We start from the raw sequence: 18,531 nt of genomic DNA, 5'->3' as shown, positions 1-18,531 counted from the left end.
ATATCGGGGCCGGGGCGGCCCCCACCCCATCCCCCCAGCTACCTGAGGTAGCTGAGGGGTTGGGGCAGTGTGTGGGGTCCGTCCCGCCCCCCCCCCCCCTTTCCGACGATCGCCGCTATTAACGTTATAGCAGCGGCCGTCGGTAAAGGGGATTACCGGTGCCGCCGCCGCCTTTCATCACCCCCCGCCGTGAATCTACGGTGGGGGGGAGATGAAATAAGTGTCCATCAGACCCCAGATCAGACCCCCTCCCCCGGCGGCCATAATTTCAAAGATGGCCGCCGCCATCGCTGTGAACAGACTAATGTCTGTTCACAACGATGGAAAAGTTAAAATGAATGAAAACCCCATGCTCTCCGCCACCGGAGGTAGCGGAGAGCATGGGGCAGTGATCGGGGACCCCCCTGTGGGGTCCCGTTACAAGCGATCAGCGGTATATACTATATACCGCTGATCGCTTGTGCTACGTGCATCCTGGCACTTTTTATCCCCTGTCACCATGAATGATTGGTGACAGGGGATAAAAAGTGATGTGTCCTGTCCACCAAGTTGCCCCCCACCCCCCCCCCCAGTCACCCCCCCCCCCATCCCCCAGTCACCCCCCCTTCCCCATATATGTTACCTGATCCTGGAGCTCCTTCCTCCTCGACGTCCTGGCTGGTTATGAAGTGCGCATGCGCTCCACAACCAGCCAACTCTGAAAATTTAAAGTGACAGAGACCAATTTGGTCTCTGTCACTGAACTATTACTGTGATAGAAAATATCACAGTAATCATAGTAATACAGTGAAAATTAATGTATAAAGTACAAAAAGTGACAAACATACAAAAAAATAAAACACACACTTTTTATTATAGTAATAATTGCAGTTTACTCCCAAATTACCCCTAACCCCCCCCAGATTACCCGTAACCACCGCACGTTGCCCGTAACCACCGCACGTTGCCTGTAACCACCGCACATTGCCCGTAACCACCCCAAATTGCCAGTGACCCCCTCCAGATTGCCCGTTACCACCCCAAATTACATGTACCCACCCCAGATTACCTATAAGCACTTTTATCAGTAACAATCCCAGATTGTCTGTAACCCCCCCCCCAGGTTGCACATAACCCCCCCAGGTTCCCTGTAATCACGCCAGATTACATGTAACCCCCCCCAGATTGCACGTAACCACCGCACGTTGCCTCTGACCACGCCACGATGCCTCTGACCACCGCATCTTGCCTCTGACCACCACACGTTGCCTCTGACCACCACACGTCGCCTCTGACCACGCCACAGCGCCTCTGACCACCCCAAATTGCCAATGACCCCCTCCAGATTGCGGTGCCCATGCCAGATTACAGGTACCCACCCCAGATTGCCTATAAGAACTTCAGTTTATCCGTAACCACCCCACATTGCCCGTAACCACCCCACGTTGCCCGTATCCACTCCAGATTGTCTGTAAGCACTGCAGGTTGCCTGTAACCACCCCAAGTTGCCCGTAAACACCCCAGATTGTCTGTAAGCACTGCAGGTTGCCTGTAACCACCCCACGTTGCCCGTAATCACCCCAGATTGTCTGTAAGCACAACAGGTTGCCCGTAACCACCCCACGTTGCCTGTAACCACCCCAGGTTGCCGTAACCACAGCAGGTTGCTCTTGACCACCGCACGTTGCCTCTGACCACGCCATGTTGCCTCTGACCACGCCACGTCGCCTCTGACCACCGCAGGTTGCCTCTGACCACCGCAGGTTGCCTCTGACCACCGCACGTTGCCAATGACCACCCCAAATTGCCAATGACCCCCTCCAGATCGCGGTAACCATGCCAGATTACAGGTACCCACCCGAGATTAGCTATAAGCACTTCAGTTTATCCGTAACCACCCCACATTGCCCGTAACCACCCCAGATTGTCTGTCAGCACTGCAGGTTGCCCGTAACCACCACACGTTGCCCATAACCACCACACATTGCCCGTAACCACCCCACGTTGCCTGTAACCACCCCAGGTTTCCATAACCACAGCAGGTTGCCCGTGACCACCCCATGTTGTCCGTAACCACCCCAGATTACCTGTAACCACCGCAGGTTGCCCATAACCACCCCTGGTTGCCCGTAACCACCCCACATTACCTGTAATCTAATTTTTTTTTTTTATTTTAGTAACTGCGCTATTCTAATAACCATTACTAGCTGCGGTTTTGCTCCAGTAAATTGGCGCTCCTTCCCTTCTGAGCCCTGCTGTGTGCCCATACAGTAGTTTATGCCCACATATGAGGTACCGTTTTACTCAGAAGAACCTGCGTTACAGATTTTGGGGTACGTTTTCTCTCCTGTTCCTCGTCAAATTGAGAAATTTCAAACTAAATCAACATATTATTGGAAAAATTCGAGTTTTTCATTTTTACTGGCCAATTTTGAATACTTTCCTCTAATACCTGTGGGGTAAAAATGGTCACCACATCCCAAGATGAATTCCTTGAGGGGTGCACTTTCCAAAATGGGGTGACTTTTGGGGGGAATCTATTCTGCTGACAGTACAGGGACACTGCAAACGCACCTGGCGCTCAGAAACTTCTTCAGAAAAATCTGCACTGAAAATGCTAATTGGCGCTTCTTCCCTTCTGAGCCCGGCTGTGTGCCCATGCAGTGGTTTATGCCCACATATGGGGTACCATTGTACTCAGGAGAACCTGCGTTACAAATTTTGCGGTACTTTTTTTCTCTTGTTCCTCGTGAAATTGAAAAATTTCAAACTAAACAAACATATTATTGGAAGAATTCGAGTTTTTCATTTTTACTGTCTTCTTTTGAATACTTTCCTGTAATACCTGTGGGGTCAAAATGGTCACCACACACCAAGATGAATTCTTTGAGGGGTGTACTTTCCAAAATGGGGTGACTTATGGGGGGTTTTCTCTCTGCTGACACTACAGGGGCTCTGCAAACGCACCTGGCGCTCAGAAACTTCTTCAGCAAAATCTGCATTGGAAAAGCTAATTGGCGCTCCTTCCCTTCTGAGCCCTCCTGTGTGCCCATACAGTGGTTTACGCCCACATATGGGGTACCGTTGTACTCAAGAGAACATGCGTTACAAATTTTGGGGTGCTTTTTCTCTCATGTTCCTTTTGAAAATGAGAAACTTTAATCTAAACGTATATATTATTGGAAAATTTTAATTTTCCATTTTTTTACTGCCTAATTTAACCTGTAGGGTTAAAATGCTCATTATACCCCTAGACTAATTCTTTAAGGTATGTAGTTTCCAAAATGGGGTCACTTATTGGGGTTTTCAGGATACCAGACTTCTAAATCCATTTAAAAAAAGAACTGGTCCCTAAAAAAATCAGTTTTGGAAACTTTCACGAAAATGTGATAATTTGCTGATAAATTTCTAAGCCCCATAACACCCTAAAAAAGTAAAATATGTTTACCAAATTATGCCAGAATAAAGAAGACATATTGGTAATGTGACTTTGTAACTAATTTATGTGCTACGACGTTCTTTTTTTAGAAGCAGAGAATTTCAAAGCTCATAAAATGCAATTTTTTTTAATTTTTCATGATATTTTGATGTTTTTCACAAAAAACACACAAAGTAGTGACCAAATTTTGCCACTAACATAAAGTGTCATATGTGACGAAAAAACTATCTCAGAATCGCTAGTATACGATAAAGCATCACTGAGCTAAAAGAGCATAAAGTGAGACAGGTCAGATTTTGAAAAATTAGCCGGGTCATTAAGGCCCAAACTAGCTGCAGCACGAAGGGGTTAAAATGATGACAAAGAATGTTTTCTGCATGTGAATAAGGCATTGCTTAGATTACAACACTATGGTATATGACAAATATAGTCATTAGTCTTGCATAAAAAAAAAATGTTTCTCTCCCATTCATACTTCAGGCCAGAACACTTTATGCAGAGATGGAAGAGGACTATTTGTTTCATTGATCCTTCCAACACCTCGCTGAGTGTTGAAACTTCCATTATCATTGGCTATCAATGAGAAACCCTGAAGCTCAACGCCCTTAGTTCTACAGGGAATGTCCTGTGTGCCACTGACATTGACACCTGCAAAAGTGCCATATCCTCTATAATATGCCTAATAGAGCGGGATCCCAATCAATAGAAGGCTGTTTGTGGCCTTCCTTTAACCCTTTAGGTACGGAGCCAATTTTCGTTTTTGCTCTTTCATTTTTTCCTCCTCGTATTTAAAAAACCATAGCGCTTTCATTATTTCACCTACAGGCCCACATGAGCCCTTATTATTTGTGACACTAATTGTACTTTGCATTGACCGAATTTATTTTTCCATAAAATATGCTGCACAACCGGTAAAAAAAAATTGTGCAGTGATATTGAAAAAGAAAAAAGGTTATTTTTTTGCTTCGGTCCCATCCGTTTCTGGGTCTGAGTGGGGACCTGGGGCGTGACATGTTAGGCTCGCTTAGCCAATCAGCTGCCGAGGCAGAACTCTGCTACGGCCATTGACTGGTTGAACAGGCCTGGCATGTCTTGTCCCAGACCCTCACTCAGATCCAGAAGTGTACGGGACCAGGGAACCTGAGCTGCGGGATATCGGCTCCACCACTGGAGTGGGGGAGGTCAGCGCATGTTATTTCTTTCATCCTCTTAAGTATTCAAAAATTTAAAAAATCCCCCCAGCCCTGTGTTGTAGCCAGGCATCTCTAAAATCCATCAGCTTAATCTCTTCCAACATCAGTGGAGAATTGGGAGACCTCAACACACATTGGAATCTCATTTAGTCCAGCCATGTTCGCCATCATTAATGTGTACGTGTGGGTCTTCTGGGCCTCGTTGCAATGACGTTATATGTCCCTATATACCACTTTCCCATCACATTGCTAGGTTAGGGTTATGATGTTATGCAGAACATGAAGTCAAGGTCAAGGTGGGCCAAGTGGTGATGGATACCTGTGCAACCCTTATAGCTATGTCACCGATTATATCATTGTGTCTAACTAGGCAGATTATTCCAACATGGATAACTTTCCAAGAAGTGTTCCTCAAGGCAACTCATAATAAATGCAGATCCATGGAATGTTTCTCATTGATGTTTATTTGCAATTATAACTGAACCCATCATGAGTCTTTAGCTGAAGGCTTCACTGGTCGAGGTGAACGGATGTGACAGATTTATACATAAATACAAAATCTGGGTTATAAATATATCACAAAATCCCATGTAGAAAAAACTGTTTTGTAGGTGTTAAAATGTGGTAAGAGATCAACTATATACAGTATGTACAACTACATATAACACTGGGGGAGGAGGAGCTTACCGGAATTTATATGACTTACAGATGGTGGTGCCACCTAAGATCTGGAGCGGGAAATGATTGTATGTCAACTGTATCGAGATGGGCTTAGTCTATGACAGTGGTCTCAAAGCTGCTGCTCGTCTGTCGTTGAGAACTGTAGTTTTACAACAGCTGTCGAGCCAAAGTTTGGAGACGACAGGTGTACAACGTGCTAAATGTATAGAGCCCTGCCAGTTCTGGCAGGTTACCATCAGGCCGAAGCTCTTGCCTATGAGTTGATTAAATGCACCTCCCATTACAGATGGGTCTGGTAAAAATTTGGCGTTTTCTATTCACTTTTCCATGAGGCTCGGAGGGAGATCCCGCCTCTTTTACTCCTCAACAGTAGAGATGATCGAACATCGGAAAATCGTAGGTTCGATCGAACTTGAACATTCTCGAACCTACCGCATTTGATTGCTGATGCTTTCCCGGTCCGTGCGAAAGGAGGACCGTGCACGGGGACCGCCTGGAATTCCGGGATTCAGCCTAGGAATATTATGTATCGGTTTTATGAATTTTCACTGCAATGGGAGATGCAACTAAATGGAAACAGCTACCAATGATTTCACTGGTATGGGAAAATACCATTCAGGGGGCCAATGAGTGTAGACAAGAGATGAGCACAACTCGAGCATGCTCGAGTCCTATCGTTTGACATTTGAATACCAGTGGCTGAAGAAGTTGGATGGAGCCCTGGAGAACATGGATACAGCCACCGGTATTCAAATGCCGAATGATCAGACCCAAGTATGGTCCAGCTGTGTTCATCTCTAGTGTAGATATGTTCAGGTTCACTCATCACCTGACCACTGAGGCCAATCCTTCAAGTGTCACAATAACATGATTGGTGGCCGTTTTAGTCTAAAAAAATTTAATATGTCATGGAAATTTGATCATGTATGGATCAGAGATCTTAAAGTTCTTCCTCAAAGTCCACAAACATTGGGAGTCCATGTCCATTATTTTAAACAAACCACAACGGCCAATATTGTACGAGCCACTTGAGATATGCCATGCCACATCTTCCATACTGTCTTTCATAGTGTGCAGTATAGATCCCAACATTACGGACCATAGGTATACAGAGGGCTCACGTCTTGAAGAACAAGAATAAAACTCCATATTTCCAGATACGTTTTTGCAGATTTGAGTCCTGTTGGCCTTAATTTATTTTTTCTTTTTATAGAAATCTTGGGATGATGTGATATTCTCATACAGAGGAGCAGATAAGGCAGCTGAATATCAATGGTCCGACTTGTAATTGTAAGTTACATGTCAAAATCTCCGTCGTAGGCCAAGGTGAGGGGCTTCTGATGAGGGAATACAGTTTTTGGTTCCGGTGGCTTTCTGCTGTAAAGGGGGGAAAAAGAAAACAATGTCATATACACTGCTTAGAGCAGAAATGGCAAAAGGACTCCAGGCCAGTGGTGTACATAGAAGAGATGGTACCCTATTGAATACTGAGCCCCCATTATGATGCCAGCATTTACACCCAGAACACAAGGGCATAATGATCTTACCCTCCTCGTATGACCATTGGACTGATTCTATATCTTCTTGCTTAGTCCTGCACTGGTTCTCCCACCCCGTAGTAAAGGGTATTGAGGTATTGCCCCTCTCTCCAAGAGCCCCATAGCACTCACATGACCTGCCTGTAACATATGTACATCCTTGTTCATATTGTTTGTGATAACATTTCCCGTCCTTCTACTCAATGTTATCTTAGAAACATTGCTTTAATCCCAATTCCCAATCAATGTCTGCCGTACATTCTAACTGGCTCGGGTGGTAATGTTTATGAGGAGTAAAGAAGGGAAAGGGGGGACATGATCGAAACCTTTAAATATGTTAAAGAACTAAATAAGGGTCAGGAGGGAAGTGTTTTTAGAAAAAATCTGAACTCAAAAACAAGGGGTCACAGTGAGAGGTTAGTTGGGGAAAAGATCAGAAGCAACACGAGAAAATATTATTTTACTGAAAGAGTAGTAGATGCTTGGAACAAACTGGTTGGTAAATCTACAATAACTGAATGTAAACCTGCCTGGGACAAAAAGAAGGGGGGTGGAAGCTTTTTCTGCTTACAATCTTTTATGTTTCTGTGTGTCGAAACACATATGGTCGCCCTCACCTTTCCAAAAATTTTGTTAGAATGGTATACTGGAATTAAAACATCTTTTATATATTGCTGGGGAGGAAGGGGGGGCTGTTAACAATAAAAAATACTTACCCACCCCCTGTCCTCTGCAGCTACTAATCCAGCAAATGTTGTCCCCTAGCTGCTCCTTGACTGTAGCGACTTTAGAAACATGGGACGGCCAAGAGATAACATTTTGTTATTAATTGGCTGGGTAGGACCTGTTCCAACATGTTATTTCAGATACAGCTACAATATAAACAGGGAGCAGCTGGGGAATAAAAGTCGCTGGATCGGGAGCTGTGGGGGACCGGGGTAGGTAAGTATAGTTTATTTTTAGCAGTTCACCCAACATTAAAAAAGTTGACTCTAATTTCTCACTATACAGAGTTCATAACATTATTAGTTTAAAATAGCATAAACATCTGCTGACCATGAAATCATGGACATTTCCGGGAAAGGAAAGGTGAGGAAGGAAACATCTGTATATTGACAATGTTGTTAGCAGTTAATTTATTTGGATTGAATCACCACCCACATCGCTGTCCACTTCCCACACATAAATGCTGCTATCGAAGTCACTTGGGTTGTGGGAAGTTTGTTTAGGAAAACAATGACTTTTCAGGTACTGCATGAAACGTCATGGTAGAGTTTTGGAAAGTTGCCAAAATTGGTGTGGAAACCATCAGGGGGAGAGCTGTATCTGTCAGGGATTCTTATCGTATAGGAGGGTGAATTGAGTAATTCAGCGTTGAGATAATTAACCCTAGATTCTGGAGAATGGGAGATACTTGACCCCAGACCCCTTTCCGGTAGATACATGATCCCTGATCCTAAAGAATAGGAGATATTTGATGCTAGATCCTGTGGAATGGGTCATACTTGACCCTAGTTCCTGTGGAATTGGAGACATTTCACCCTAGATCCTAAGGAATAGGATATATTTGACCCTAGACACTAAGGAACAGGAGGTACTTCACCCTACAGTAGATACAGAGGAACCTAAATTCTGAGTAATGGGAGATACTTGATCCTATATCCTGAGGAATAGGAGATATGGAGATATTTGACCCTAGATACTGAGGAATGGGAGATATTTGCCCCTAGATCTAGGGAAGGGGAAATACTTGATCTAGATCCTAAGGAACGGGAGATACTTCACCCTAGATCCTTAAAGGGGTTGGTTACTTTGTAGTAAAATTGCTCAGTGTACAGTATTAGTAAATGTCCTCACTGTATATACTGACAGCAGCTCCCTGTGTACCTCATAGAGCTAAAACCACACTCCGTTCCTCCAGGCTATGCTGCCGTGCTCTGTGGTGTTTCTGTCCATGAGATGGCCGACATGGAGGAGCATGTGACCATGCCCTGCCGCCAGTGTCCACCATAGGCATATACAGGCTCAGTGGTGGACACTGGGGGGCATGGCATGGTCACATGCTCCTCCATGAACAAGATATACATAACCTCAGATCCTGAGGAACGGGAGATACTTGACCCTAGATCCAGGAGACATTTTGGTCTATCCTGTGAATATAACATAAATATTTTTTTATATGAAAACCCCTTGAAAACTTTTACAGTATATGCCACCAAACCAGACATGATGTCCCTACAATTCTGAAAAAAATAAATAAATACTTACCAGACAAGATAAGAAATGATAATGAGGAAAACCAAGATAAGAAAGCTCCCAACACATACGACATAGACCCAGAGACTTATTCGTCCATCTGAAACGAGATACAAGATATGTCAACATAAGGGGGACAGCTCCAAACCTGACAGAGCAGAAAATTGGCTTGCGGCATCCTCTCGGCATCTCCTTATGGGATCGGTCTTTACAATCACCACTGGGATCTACAGTATAACAAAATTGAAGAGCAGAGAGATCAATGAGACCTGACGCTTTTTCTAGCCACGCTTCATAGGATCCTAATGTATCTGCTTGAACTTGACCTTTCCATTTTCTAGCATCGATGGGATGTCTTTCTGTCTTTAAGACAATCCGTTGTTTTTCTACCATCTTCTAGCCCTTAAGGGCACAGCTGCTTCTGGCCATGGAAATCATAAGATGTTTTTGTGTTTATAGTGATTGAACTAGTGGTGGTGGGGGGTAGTGTGCCTCTTTGAAGAGAACCCAAAACTGGTATATATAGTCTTTACAATACTCCATGGGGGGAAAAAATATTTACAACGTAGTTCATTTGCAAGAGGTACAAAACTTGCTCTATAGTGCCATCTACTGGAGGTGGCTTCTCTTCAAATCAATGTTCAGCTGTTAAAGAGCCTTAAAACATGATCAGGGATTAAATGCCAAGCCAGAATCTCATCCAGAAGGGGGCGTTAATCATATTTAGATGGCTGTTTCAGGGATCTTGGCGCTCACCAGTAGTGAGCAGGGAGCTGTCTGTCTAGTATTAGGCTTTCAAGGACTAAGGGAGTCGTATGTTTCAGATTGGCATATGAAGTCTCACAGCCTTGGAATGGTCAATGGGAAAAAGTAAGTGAGGTTGCTCATTTCCAGAAGAAAAAGAACTTGCCACCTACTGGAGCCGAAGGCTGTCACACCATGATGGACATTGTAGTCATGCAACAGTTGGAGGGCAACAGGCTAAATAGGGTAAAAGGAATACAAAGATGCCCCTGGTTACATTGACGCCTACTTGGCACCATGCAATGCCACTGTTGCCGGAAGACGATAATCAGGTAAACAAGACATTATACCCCCCTGCCATTATGACTTACATAAACATCAAATGTCAGGACCTGGTTAAAGCATACAGGACCTAGCAATATAATTACATTACTACTACATGTACTACATGGAAATTAGGCATCATCCAGTTTGTAGTTGCCTTTTCTCTCCCTATGGGCTCTATGTAGGTCAAACTCTGGCCCGCAGGCCAAATCTGGCCTGTGGTGCCATTTTTTTTTTTTTTTGCTGGGCAGATGACATCAGTTGATTTCCTTCAGCTGGCCTGTCGACAGCGCGGCTAATTACAATATGCATGGTCCAGACGGCTTCCCTGACACACCCGGCACAGATAGCATGTGTGATAATGTCCCCATACTAAGGGCCCTACTACACGGGACGATTATTGTGCGAAAAATCGTTAAATTGTTCGGATTTAAACGATAATCGTTCTGTGTAATTGCAGGCAACGATCGAAAAATCGTTCGTATGTCGTTTATTTAGATCTGAACCTAAAATTATCGTTAATCGTTCGCTGTAATTCCACGTTCGTTCGCTCAAGTTCCACGTTTTTTCACTAATCGTTCAGTGTAATTGCACATTGTTCATTGTTTTTCTGGGATCAGAAAAAATAAACGATCATAGTAACGATCGCAATAACGATCATGGTAACGATCGTAACTAACGATTATCGCTCTGTGTAATAAGGTGAACGATTTCAGGTTAACGATAAACAATCTCGTTTATCGTTAGTCGTTAATCGTTAAAAGTTGCTCAGTGTAATAGGACCCTAACTGTACCGGGATGCGGCGCTGCCTTCTATTACAACTCACTTGTAGGCTGCTGGCTCAATACTGCCTGTGGCCTAAAAGTAAGCTCTAATAGAAGGCAGCGCTGCGTCCTAGCTCAGGCAGCACAGTGCATCCCATCCTGCGAGTGGAGGATCTGCTGGGGTAATTAACAACTTTATGGGGCACTATTGGGAGGGGATTGATTCCTATATGAGGCACTATTGGAAGGGGACTTATTACTATATGGGGCACTATTGGAAGGGGACTTATTACTATATGGGGTACTATTGGGAGGGGACTGATTACTTTATGGAGCACTATTGAGGGGGGCTGAGTAATATATAGGGCACTAGTGAGAGGGTAATCATTACTATATGGGACACTATTGAGGGGAGCTGACTACTATATGGGGCACTATTAAAGGGGGCTGACTACTATATGGGGCACTGTTGAAGGGGGCTGACTACCATATGGGGTACTATTATGGGATTACCTACTGCATGGAGGGAAATAATGAGGGCAACTACTTTGTCACTACTACTATGTAAGGGCAACTACTTTTTGACTACTACTATGTGAGAGCAACTACTTTTTGGGGCAGTATAAAAGGATCTAATACGGCATTAACTACAGAAGGGGGCATTTTTTAAATTTTGGGAACTATGAATGTAGAGCTTGTATATAGGTGGGTAGGAAGTGTTATAAAACTGCAGCACCTAAGGTAAACTATAGATATGACATGGGGGCAAGTTGTGTGGACAGCCAGGTCCGTGCATCAGGGGCGGTACATGGGGCACTGGCTGTGTCAGGAAAAACTTGTGGTTTTTGGCTAACTATGAACCCATGACCTTCCTGATGTTTTTGCTCCGTACTTGCCTTGGTCAAATAGCTGAATAGACCAGTTGAATATCTCCGGAAGATTGGAGTTGATGGGTTTGCTCTTTGGAATAAACGTCTTCACGTCGGCCTTCTTTGACTCCATGCCGGGAACCTTCAGACAGTAGTCGAGGACTCCGCTAGATCTCATGATCTGTGTGTATCCCGTCTCACAGCCGCAGACTCCGCTCTGCAGAACCGAAAGACAAGCTTACAATCGCCAATGCTATAGACTGTACGCACGCGGTGTCATAAGGCCTGGGATCTTGCACACCGTCCGTCGACCACCGGGGTAGGATACATTTTCATAAATTCAATAAAAGGTGAATACGGCTTTAGCAGAAGAGTAAAGAGGCATCATTGATTCCTGTGTGGAGCTGATCAATATGAATGATAGACCACAGACTGCTCTTCTGGTCTGGGGTTATTGATGAGCGGTTTCCTATACTGGGTTTGCCATCCCATGAATATAAAGCAAGTCAAGCCTTGAAAGACCAAACAGCAGGTATCAATGTATAAAGGAAACACATATAAACAGCATATTTAAGGGGTCACCCGGGACCCCTGCCAGATGCCAAGAATATCTATAACAAACACCTGTATAGATTTACAAGCAATGTAATCTAATTCATGGAAGGCTAACCCTTTTTCTTCTTTTGAATACATTGATCTACTATTACGGTAGAGGCGTCCGATGGTGGCTACATTGTACACTCCATATAGAGGTCCGACGGGGTCCGAAAACAGAATAAGTGACCACCCGTCTATGGTCATAACCACCACTATATGAGAACCAAAGACATGACATCATAGGTGGCTTGGATACAACCAGGATATTGCAGAGCAATTTACCCTCCACTGACATAGACAATGGGGAATGTCCACATACTGGACTGGAAGGGTACTATTACACGGAACGATAATCGGCCAAATTGGCCCGATTCAGCTGATTATCGCTCCGTGTAATAAATACAACGATCAGCCAAAGACAACGATCATTGGCTGATCGTTGATATAGGTTTGAACCTATAATTGTCGTGTAATAGCGGTGCACGGCCAGAGACTGACGGTTTACATTACCTATCCAGGCTGCAGGACTCCTCTTGCGGTCTTCTTCTTCTCGGGTCCCGCGCAGTCAACTACTGTCCGCTTAGTCAATCACTGGCTGGGACCGCCGCGGCCAGTGATTGGCTGAGCGGCCTGTCAGCTGAGACAAGCCGCTCTGAAGCTGGGGCGCGCGGGACCCAGGGAGAAGTGGAGCCCTGCAGCCTGGACAGGTAATGTATAAAGTAAAAGCAAGGGCTGCAAGGACATCGGTAACGGTGTCCCTGCAGCCCTTGTTAAACGATAATCAAGCTGTGTAATAGGCCCAATAAAAGAGCGCCGATCTAGCAGATCAGCGCACGTTTACAGTTATTATCAGACCTTCATCGGCCTGTGTAATAGGAACCTAAGACATGGACATTAGAGGCCAGAGATGGGCCCCAAAGTCTGCACTGACTTGGGGTTTCTTGTTGTGCTTTGGATTGTATGGCTGCTAGAGAATCACCTGGTAACCTAGTGGGGTAAAGTTTATTGAATATATAAAGTAGGTGTAACGTAAAAGTAGCTCTCTCTCAAGGAAAAGAACTTGCTCTTTGGCGCCACCTATTGGAGGCAGTATCCTTGACAGACAATGGTTGACAAAGAACATGACTGGGGATGTTAATAGCCGACCTTGCCCCTCATCACTACAGAACAAGGTGCTTGCAAGGAATCTACCACCACTAGGTGGCACCAGGGAGTAAACTTTTTCCCCCTTCTGGCAGATAGCTACTTTGCAGTTTTATTTTTTAAGACGTCCCAAAATCAATACATTTAATTATTGTATGAAAAAGGGATACTCCTATACATGGGTTGTTAAAAAGAATCAGAGCTGCAGTACCCTACACAACCTATGGATAAGAATGGCGCTGTTTCTTGAAGAAAGCGGACACCTTTGTCTAAATTTATACCCCATTTTAATTTATAGTTAGCTCTTAAAGGAGAGCTCTGGCCACAACTTAAAATCCACTGTAGACAGGGGTGTGTGGAAACATAATAAAGAATGTATACTTACCCATATCTGTGCCCCAGTAGTGCCGCATCAATGCTTCTGGACCACTGCTGGCCTCCTTTGGTTTCTGCTTCTGCAGTGTCACGATCCAAGCTCATTAATGCCTGCTCAGCCAGTTAGGGACTGAGGCGGGACACTGCTGCAGTCACTGACTGGCTGAGCGGGTACTTCATCCTGGGTCATGATTTTCTAGAAGGAAATGAAGTGTGGCGGCTGTCAGAGAGGTGGCGATGTGGCACTGTGGAGCCTCAGGGACAGGTAAGTATACATTCTTTATTATGCCCCTGCACCCCCCTGCCTGCAGCGGATTATTAGTTGTCAGACTTCTCCTTTAAACACTGGTCTGCCCCTTTAAGCAAGATTTCTTTTGCAAGTCAATGCCACTGAGCTACATTGTAGATGACAATCATCGTCTTCTAAGGAGAGGAGAAGTAATTTATGCCGCCTGATATGATACAATTATTCATTGTATTCTGTTGACGGCGCTGAACCGTAACAAGAAAGCGCAGACTCTGACCTGGAACTATTCATTAGATAACTTTATTTACTATAATATCTATATACAGGGATTATTATCTCCTCTCCGGGTGCAGTTTTGCAGCTCGGGGAGGGTGGAGGGAGTCAGGCAGGGACTGCGGCTCAGATCAGTGCTGCGGAGAATACTTATTTAATGTTTAATTCCACTTATAACCATAATTCACAGTATAAATCTGCATAAAAGCTTCAGGAAGTACGGGAAAGTTTGCTTTACTGTTTTTGTTCTGAAATATTTTATGCTGTTTTTTGCATTTCTATGAATATTCTGCTGGCTGCCTTGGGAAGCAGATAAAGGTTTAGCCCCACCTCCTGTCTGTCATGTGACCTAACTGCTTAACTGTAAGGCTGTGTTCACATGTAGCAAAAAAGCTGCACATTTTTCATACAAAAACTTTACTTGTGTTGTGATCCTTAAGGGAAATCTGTCATTATTTAGAGCTGCAGACATGAACAAATAACACAAATTATATCAGTCTCTTAGCTTATGGATATTTGCCAAGTTATAAAATCATGTTTTCCTTCTAGACTTAGGTGTCAAAGAAGCTGGGTTGAGCTGCAGCATGCACACCTCCTTCCTCCCCCCCACCCATCCCTATTCTGCATGACTGATGTAAAGTCAAAGAAGGGAAGAGTGGAGGACGGAGAAGACATGAATGCTGCAGCTTAGCACTGTCTCTATGACTCTTGAGCTTAGAAGGAAAACATAATTTTATAACTGATCATTTTTTAATGGCTCTATTACATGGGGGCGAGCAGATATCACCCTGTGTAATAAAGACAATGATCAGCCGAGGAGCCGATCATGGACTGATTGCTGTCTTTAAGCGAGTTTAAAAATCATCGACCGCTGACCGTGCATTGCTTCGTGTAATAGTGATGTGTAGTCGGAAACTGATGACAGAGTATAGAGAGTAATAAAGTTCTTCATACCTGTCCAGGCTCCACTGGCGTCCTGCTGCCCCTTTCCCTGCTCACTGTAGCCGCTGCTGGCACTTCCTAACTCGTCTTTACAGTGACAACCCACCCAGCCAATCACTGTCTGCGGTGCTGTCCTGTCTCGTCCAGTGATTGGCTGAGCGGTCTGTCACTGCAGAGACGGCTTCAGAAGTGTCAGTGGCAGCTGCGGTGAGTAGGGAAGAGGCAGGAGGACACCGAGGGAGCCTGGACAGGTAGGAATAACTTTATTAGTTTCTATATACAGCAAGGGCTGCATGATCGAGTCGTGTAACAGACTCGGTGAGTGAGCGCTGATCTAGCAGATCATCTCTTGCTTACATAGAGAATTGGGACGTGTAATATGGCTCTCTCTATCATCTATCTGCCCAGCTCTGCAGTCCTGAGAATGACACAGCCGGCAGATTCACTTTAAATCCACATATTGTCAATTCCTCTCATTACGTGGTCACAGATCTCTTGTGGATTTTCCCTATAAAATTTCAAATTTAGTTTTTATTTAGAAAATTTTGCATTTTTTTCTTTCAAATTTCGTTTTTATTTAGAAAATGTCTGGATAGACAAAGGCTTAAAGGGGTTATCCAGTGCTACAAAAACATGGCCACTTTTCCCCCTCTCTTGCCTCCAGTTCAGGTGTGGTTTGCAATTAAGCTCCATTTACTTCAATGGAGTCCCAAACCCCACCCAATCTGGAGAAAAGAGAGGGGAAAAAGTGGCCATGTTTTTGTAGCGCTGGATAACCCCTTTAAAGGGGTTAGCCAGCATTAGAAAAACATGGCCACTTTTTTCCACAGCCAGCACCACTCTTGTCTCCAGTTCAGGTGCAGTTTGCAATTAAGCTCCATTCACTTCAATGGACTTGAGTTACAAAACCTGCACCCAAATTGGAGACAAGAGCGGTGCTGTCTCTGAGAGAAAGCAGCCATGTTGTTGTAGCGCTGGATAACACCTTGAAGGTTCCCTGTCCCTTCTTTCTATCTATCATCAGTATTCCATTGACTATAGTAGAACCTGCCAAATGCCCAAATATCTATAGAATTCAATATAAACATGCACCCACAATTGGGATGATTGGAAAGGTCTAGATCTATACATCACCTTACCCCTCCAAAGGCCGTCTGTGGTACTGCAGCCCAGCTCTAATAAATAAAAGTCTAATAATGTGCTTGAAAGAAAACAACATTTATTTTTCTAATCCAGGACAATCCCTTTAACCTTGTGCCAGAATGCAATGTAGCATCCACCTCTACAAGGACAACCCAATGCATTGTGTCATTGTCCTTGATATGCCTGGATATGATATGCATTGTAAAAGTCCTCCTCCAGCTTCACCCTACTACATGAATGTCCCTTTAAATACTACCCAGAATTTCCTCCAGGGGGCACTGTACCCCTTAAAAAGAACATTCTGTCAGCATGTATTTCTCCAGAAACCAGGTTGTTATGTAGTGTTTCCTTCTAAGTAGGTTACCTGCATACAATAAGAAAATGGCTTTTTGCACGGTGGGTCGCAGTGTCGAACAGCTGCCGGCCGGGAGCTCGGGGCGCAGCCTCCTGCAAGGAAAACACATCAATAGCTGATATTAGTTGGGCCACCATCACCCCCACCCAGCCCGCTCTCTTCTCCTCCCTTGCTGTGCTTTTGTTTCTCTTGTGCTGGTTCCCTGATACCGAGTGTTGCCGCCAGAAATCGATGATATTGTGCTCGCTGCAAATCTTCTATTAGGTTGTTTATTGCTGAGTATGACAGCAGATGGCGAGTAGAGACAGGCTGTCATATAGAGGGGTGGGGGGGGGGGCCAGATCAGGCTATACTACAACTCCCAATCTGTGTGATATAATGGGGGTTGTAGTTGTACAAGAGCCGGTGATCCGAGGGTTGTGGGACTCCGATACACAGTAAATATTATTAGCATTCATGGAGGTGAGGATTCTGAATGTATTCTACATACTCTGCTACATAGTTTAATGAAGGTAACACTGTATTATCTGTGATGGAATACAGAACCCTCCTGGTATACATCAGCAGCATGCAGACAGAGGAGCCCCTGCCACATACACACTAATGCACTATCTTCTGTTACATTGCATTGGTGGAGAAGTAGCTTCTGTGATGCACTAGGCTTTGCTGTGCTGCACTGTTAGAGATGCAGCTTCTGTAATACACTGAGCTCGGTTACATTGCATTGTTGGAGATGTAGTTTCTATATTGCACTCAGCTCGGTTACATTGCATTGTTGGAGATGTAGTTTCTATATTGCACTGGGCTCTGTTACATTGCATTGTTGGAGATGTAGTTTCTATATTGCACTGGGCTCTGTTACATTGCATTGTTGGAGATGTAGTTTCTATATTGCACTGGGCTCTGTTACATTGCATTGTTGGAAATGTAGTTTCTATATTGCACTGGGCTCTGTTACATTGCATTGTTGGAGATGTAGTTTCTATATTGCACTGGGCTCTGTTACATTGCATTGTTGGAGATGTAGTTTCTATATTGCACTGGGCTCTGTTACATTGCATTGTTGGAGATGTAGTTTCTATACTGCATTATGTTCGGTTACATTGCATTGTGGAAGAGGCATATTGTATACCACCATAGCGCACTCTCAGAAGCAGCAGCAGCATGGAGTGCCGAGCAGTGTAAGCTGTGGGATAGAAGACTTAATTACTCTAGGTACTGTAGTTCTATAGGAAGCTGTAATCTGATCTATCTATCGGAAGTGGTGTATTCTTTCCAGTATGACACAGTGCTCTCTGCTGCCACCTCTGTCCATGTCAGGAACTGTACAGAGCAGTAAAAAAAAAATTATGAAGATTTGCTACTGCTCTGGGCAGTTCCTAACATGGACAGAGGTGGCAGCAGAGAGCACTGTGTCAGACTGTAAAGAATATGTTGCTTCCTGCAGGACATGCTGCAACTGATAAGTACTGGAACACATGAGTAGTGGTAGTACCCCTTTAATGTTATGCTGGAAAAAGATTAACTAAACTAATTAGAACATTAGTTCAGAGCCTCCACCTATAATTCTTCCATGGTTCTCCATTCCCTGCTCATCAGATACCGAAATTTATGCAAAAATCTTGGTTTTACTGTTTGTATTTCCTTTGTAGACGCTAATGATTCCCG

The 18,531-nt window shown here is 44.3% G+C and overlaps 1 protein-coding gene across 3 annotated transcripts in view; it reads right to left on the bottom strand.

The window, feature by feature from the left end:
* Positions 1 to 5,101: 5,101 nt before the first annotated feature.
* THSD7B (thrombospondin type 1 domain containing 7B) overlaps positions 5,102 to 18,531 on the bottom strand; it is a 420,171-nt gene continuing 406,741 nt past the window's right edge. For all 3 annotated transcript variants that reach the window (XM_069982655.1, XM_069982658.1, XM_069982657.1), the window contains 4 exons: positions 16,873 to 16,955; positions 11,816 to 12,005; positions 9,099 to 9,186; positions 5,102 to 6,669 (listed from right to left, as the gene is read on the bottom strand). In XM_069982655.1, coding sequence (XP_069838756.1) covers positions 6,588 to 6,669; positions 9,099 to 9,186; positions 11,816 to 12,005; positions 16,873 to 16,955 — 443 coding nt within the window. In that variant the 3' untranslated portion in view covers positions 5,102 to 6,587. The remainder of the gene's footprint in view (positions 6,670 to 9,098; positions 9,187 to 11,815; positions 12,006 to 16,872; positions 16,956 to 18,531) is intronic.

Source organism: Dendropsophus ebraccatus, chromosome 9, assembly GCF_027789765.1.
Source record: "Dendropsophus ebraccatus isolate aDenEbr1 chromosome 9, aDenEbr1.pat, whole genome shotgun sequence".
In the NCBI taxonomy this organism is placed as follows: Eukaryota; Metazoa; Chordata; class Amphibia; order Anura; family Hylidae; genus Dendropsophus; species Dendropsophus ebraccatus.
The sequence above is the reverse complement of the archived record's forward strand: the minus strand, read 5'-3'. Positions and strand labels throughout refer to the sequence as shown.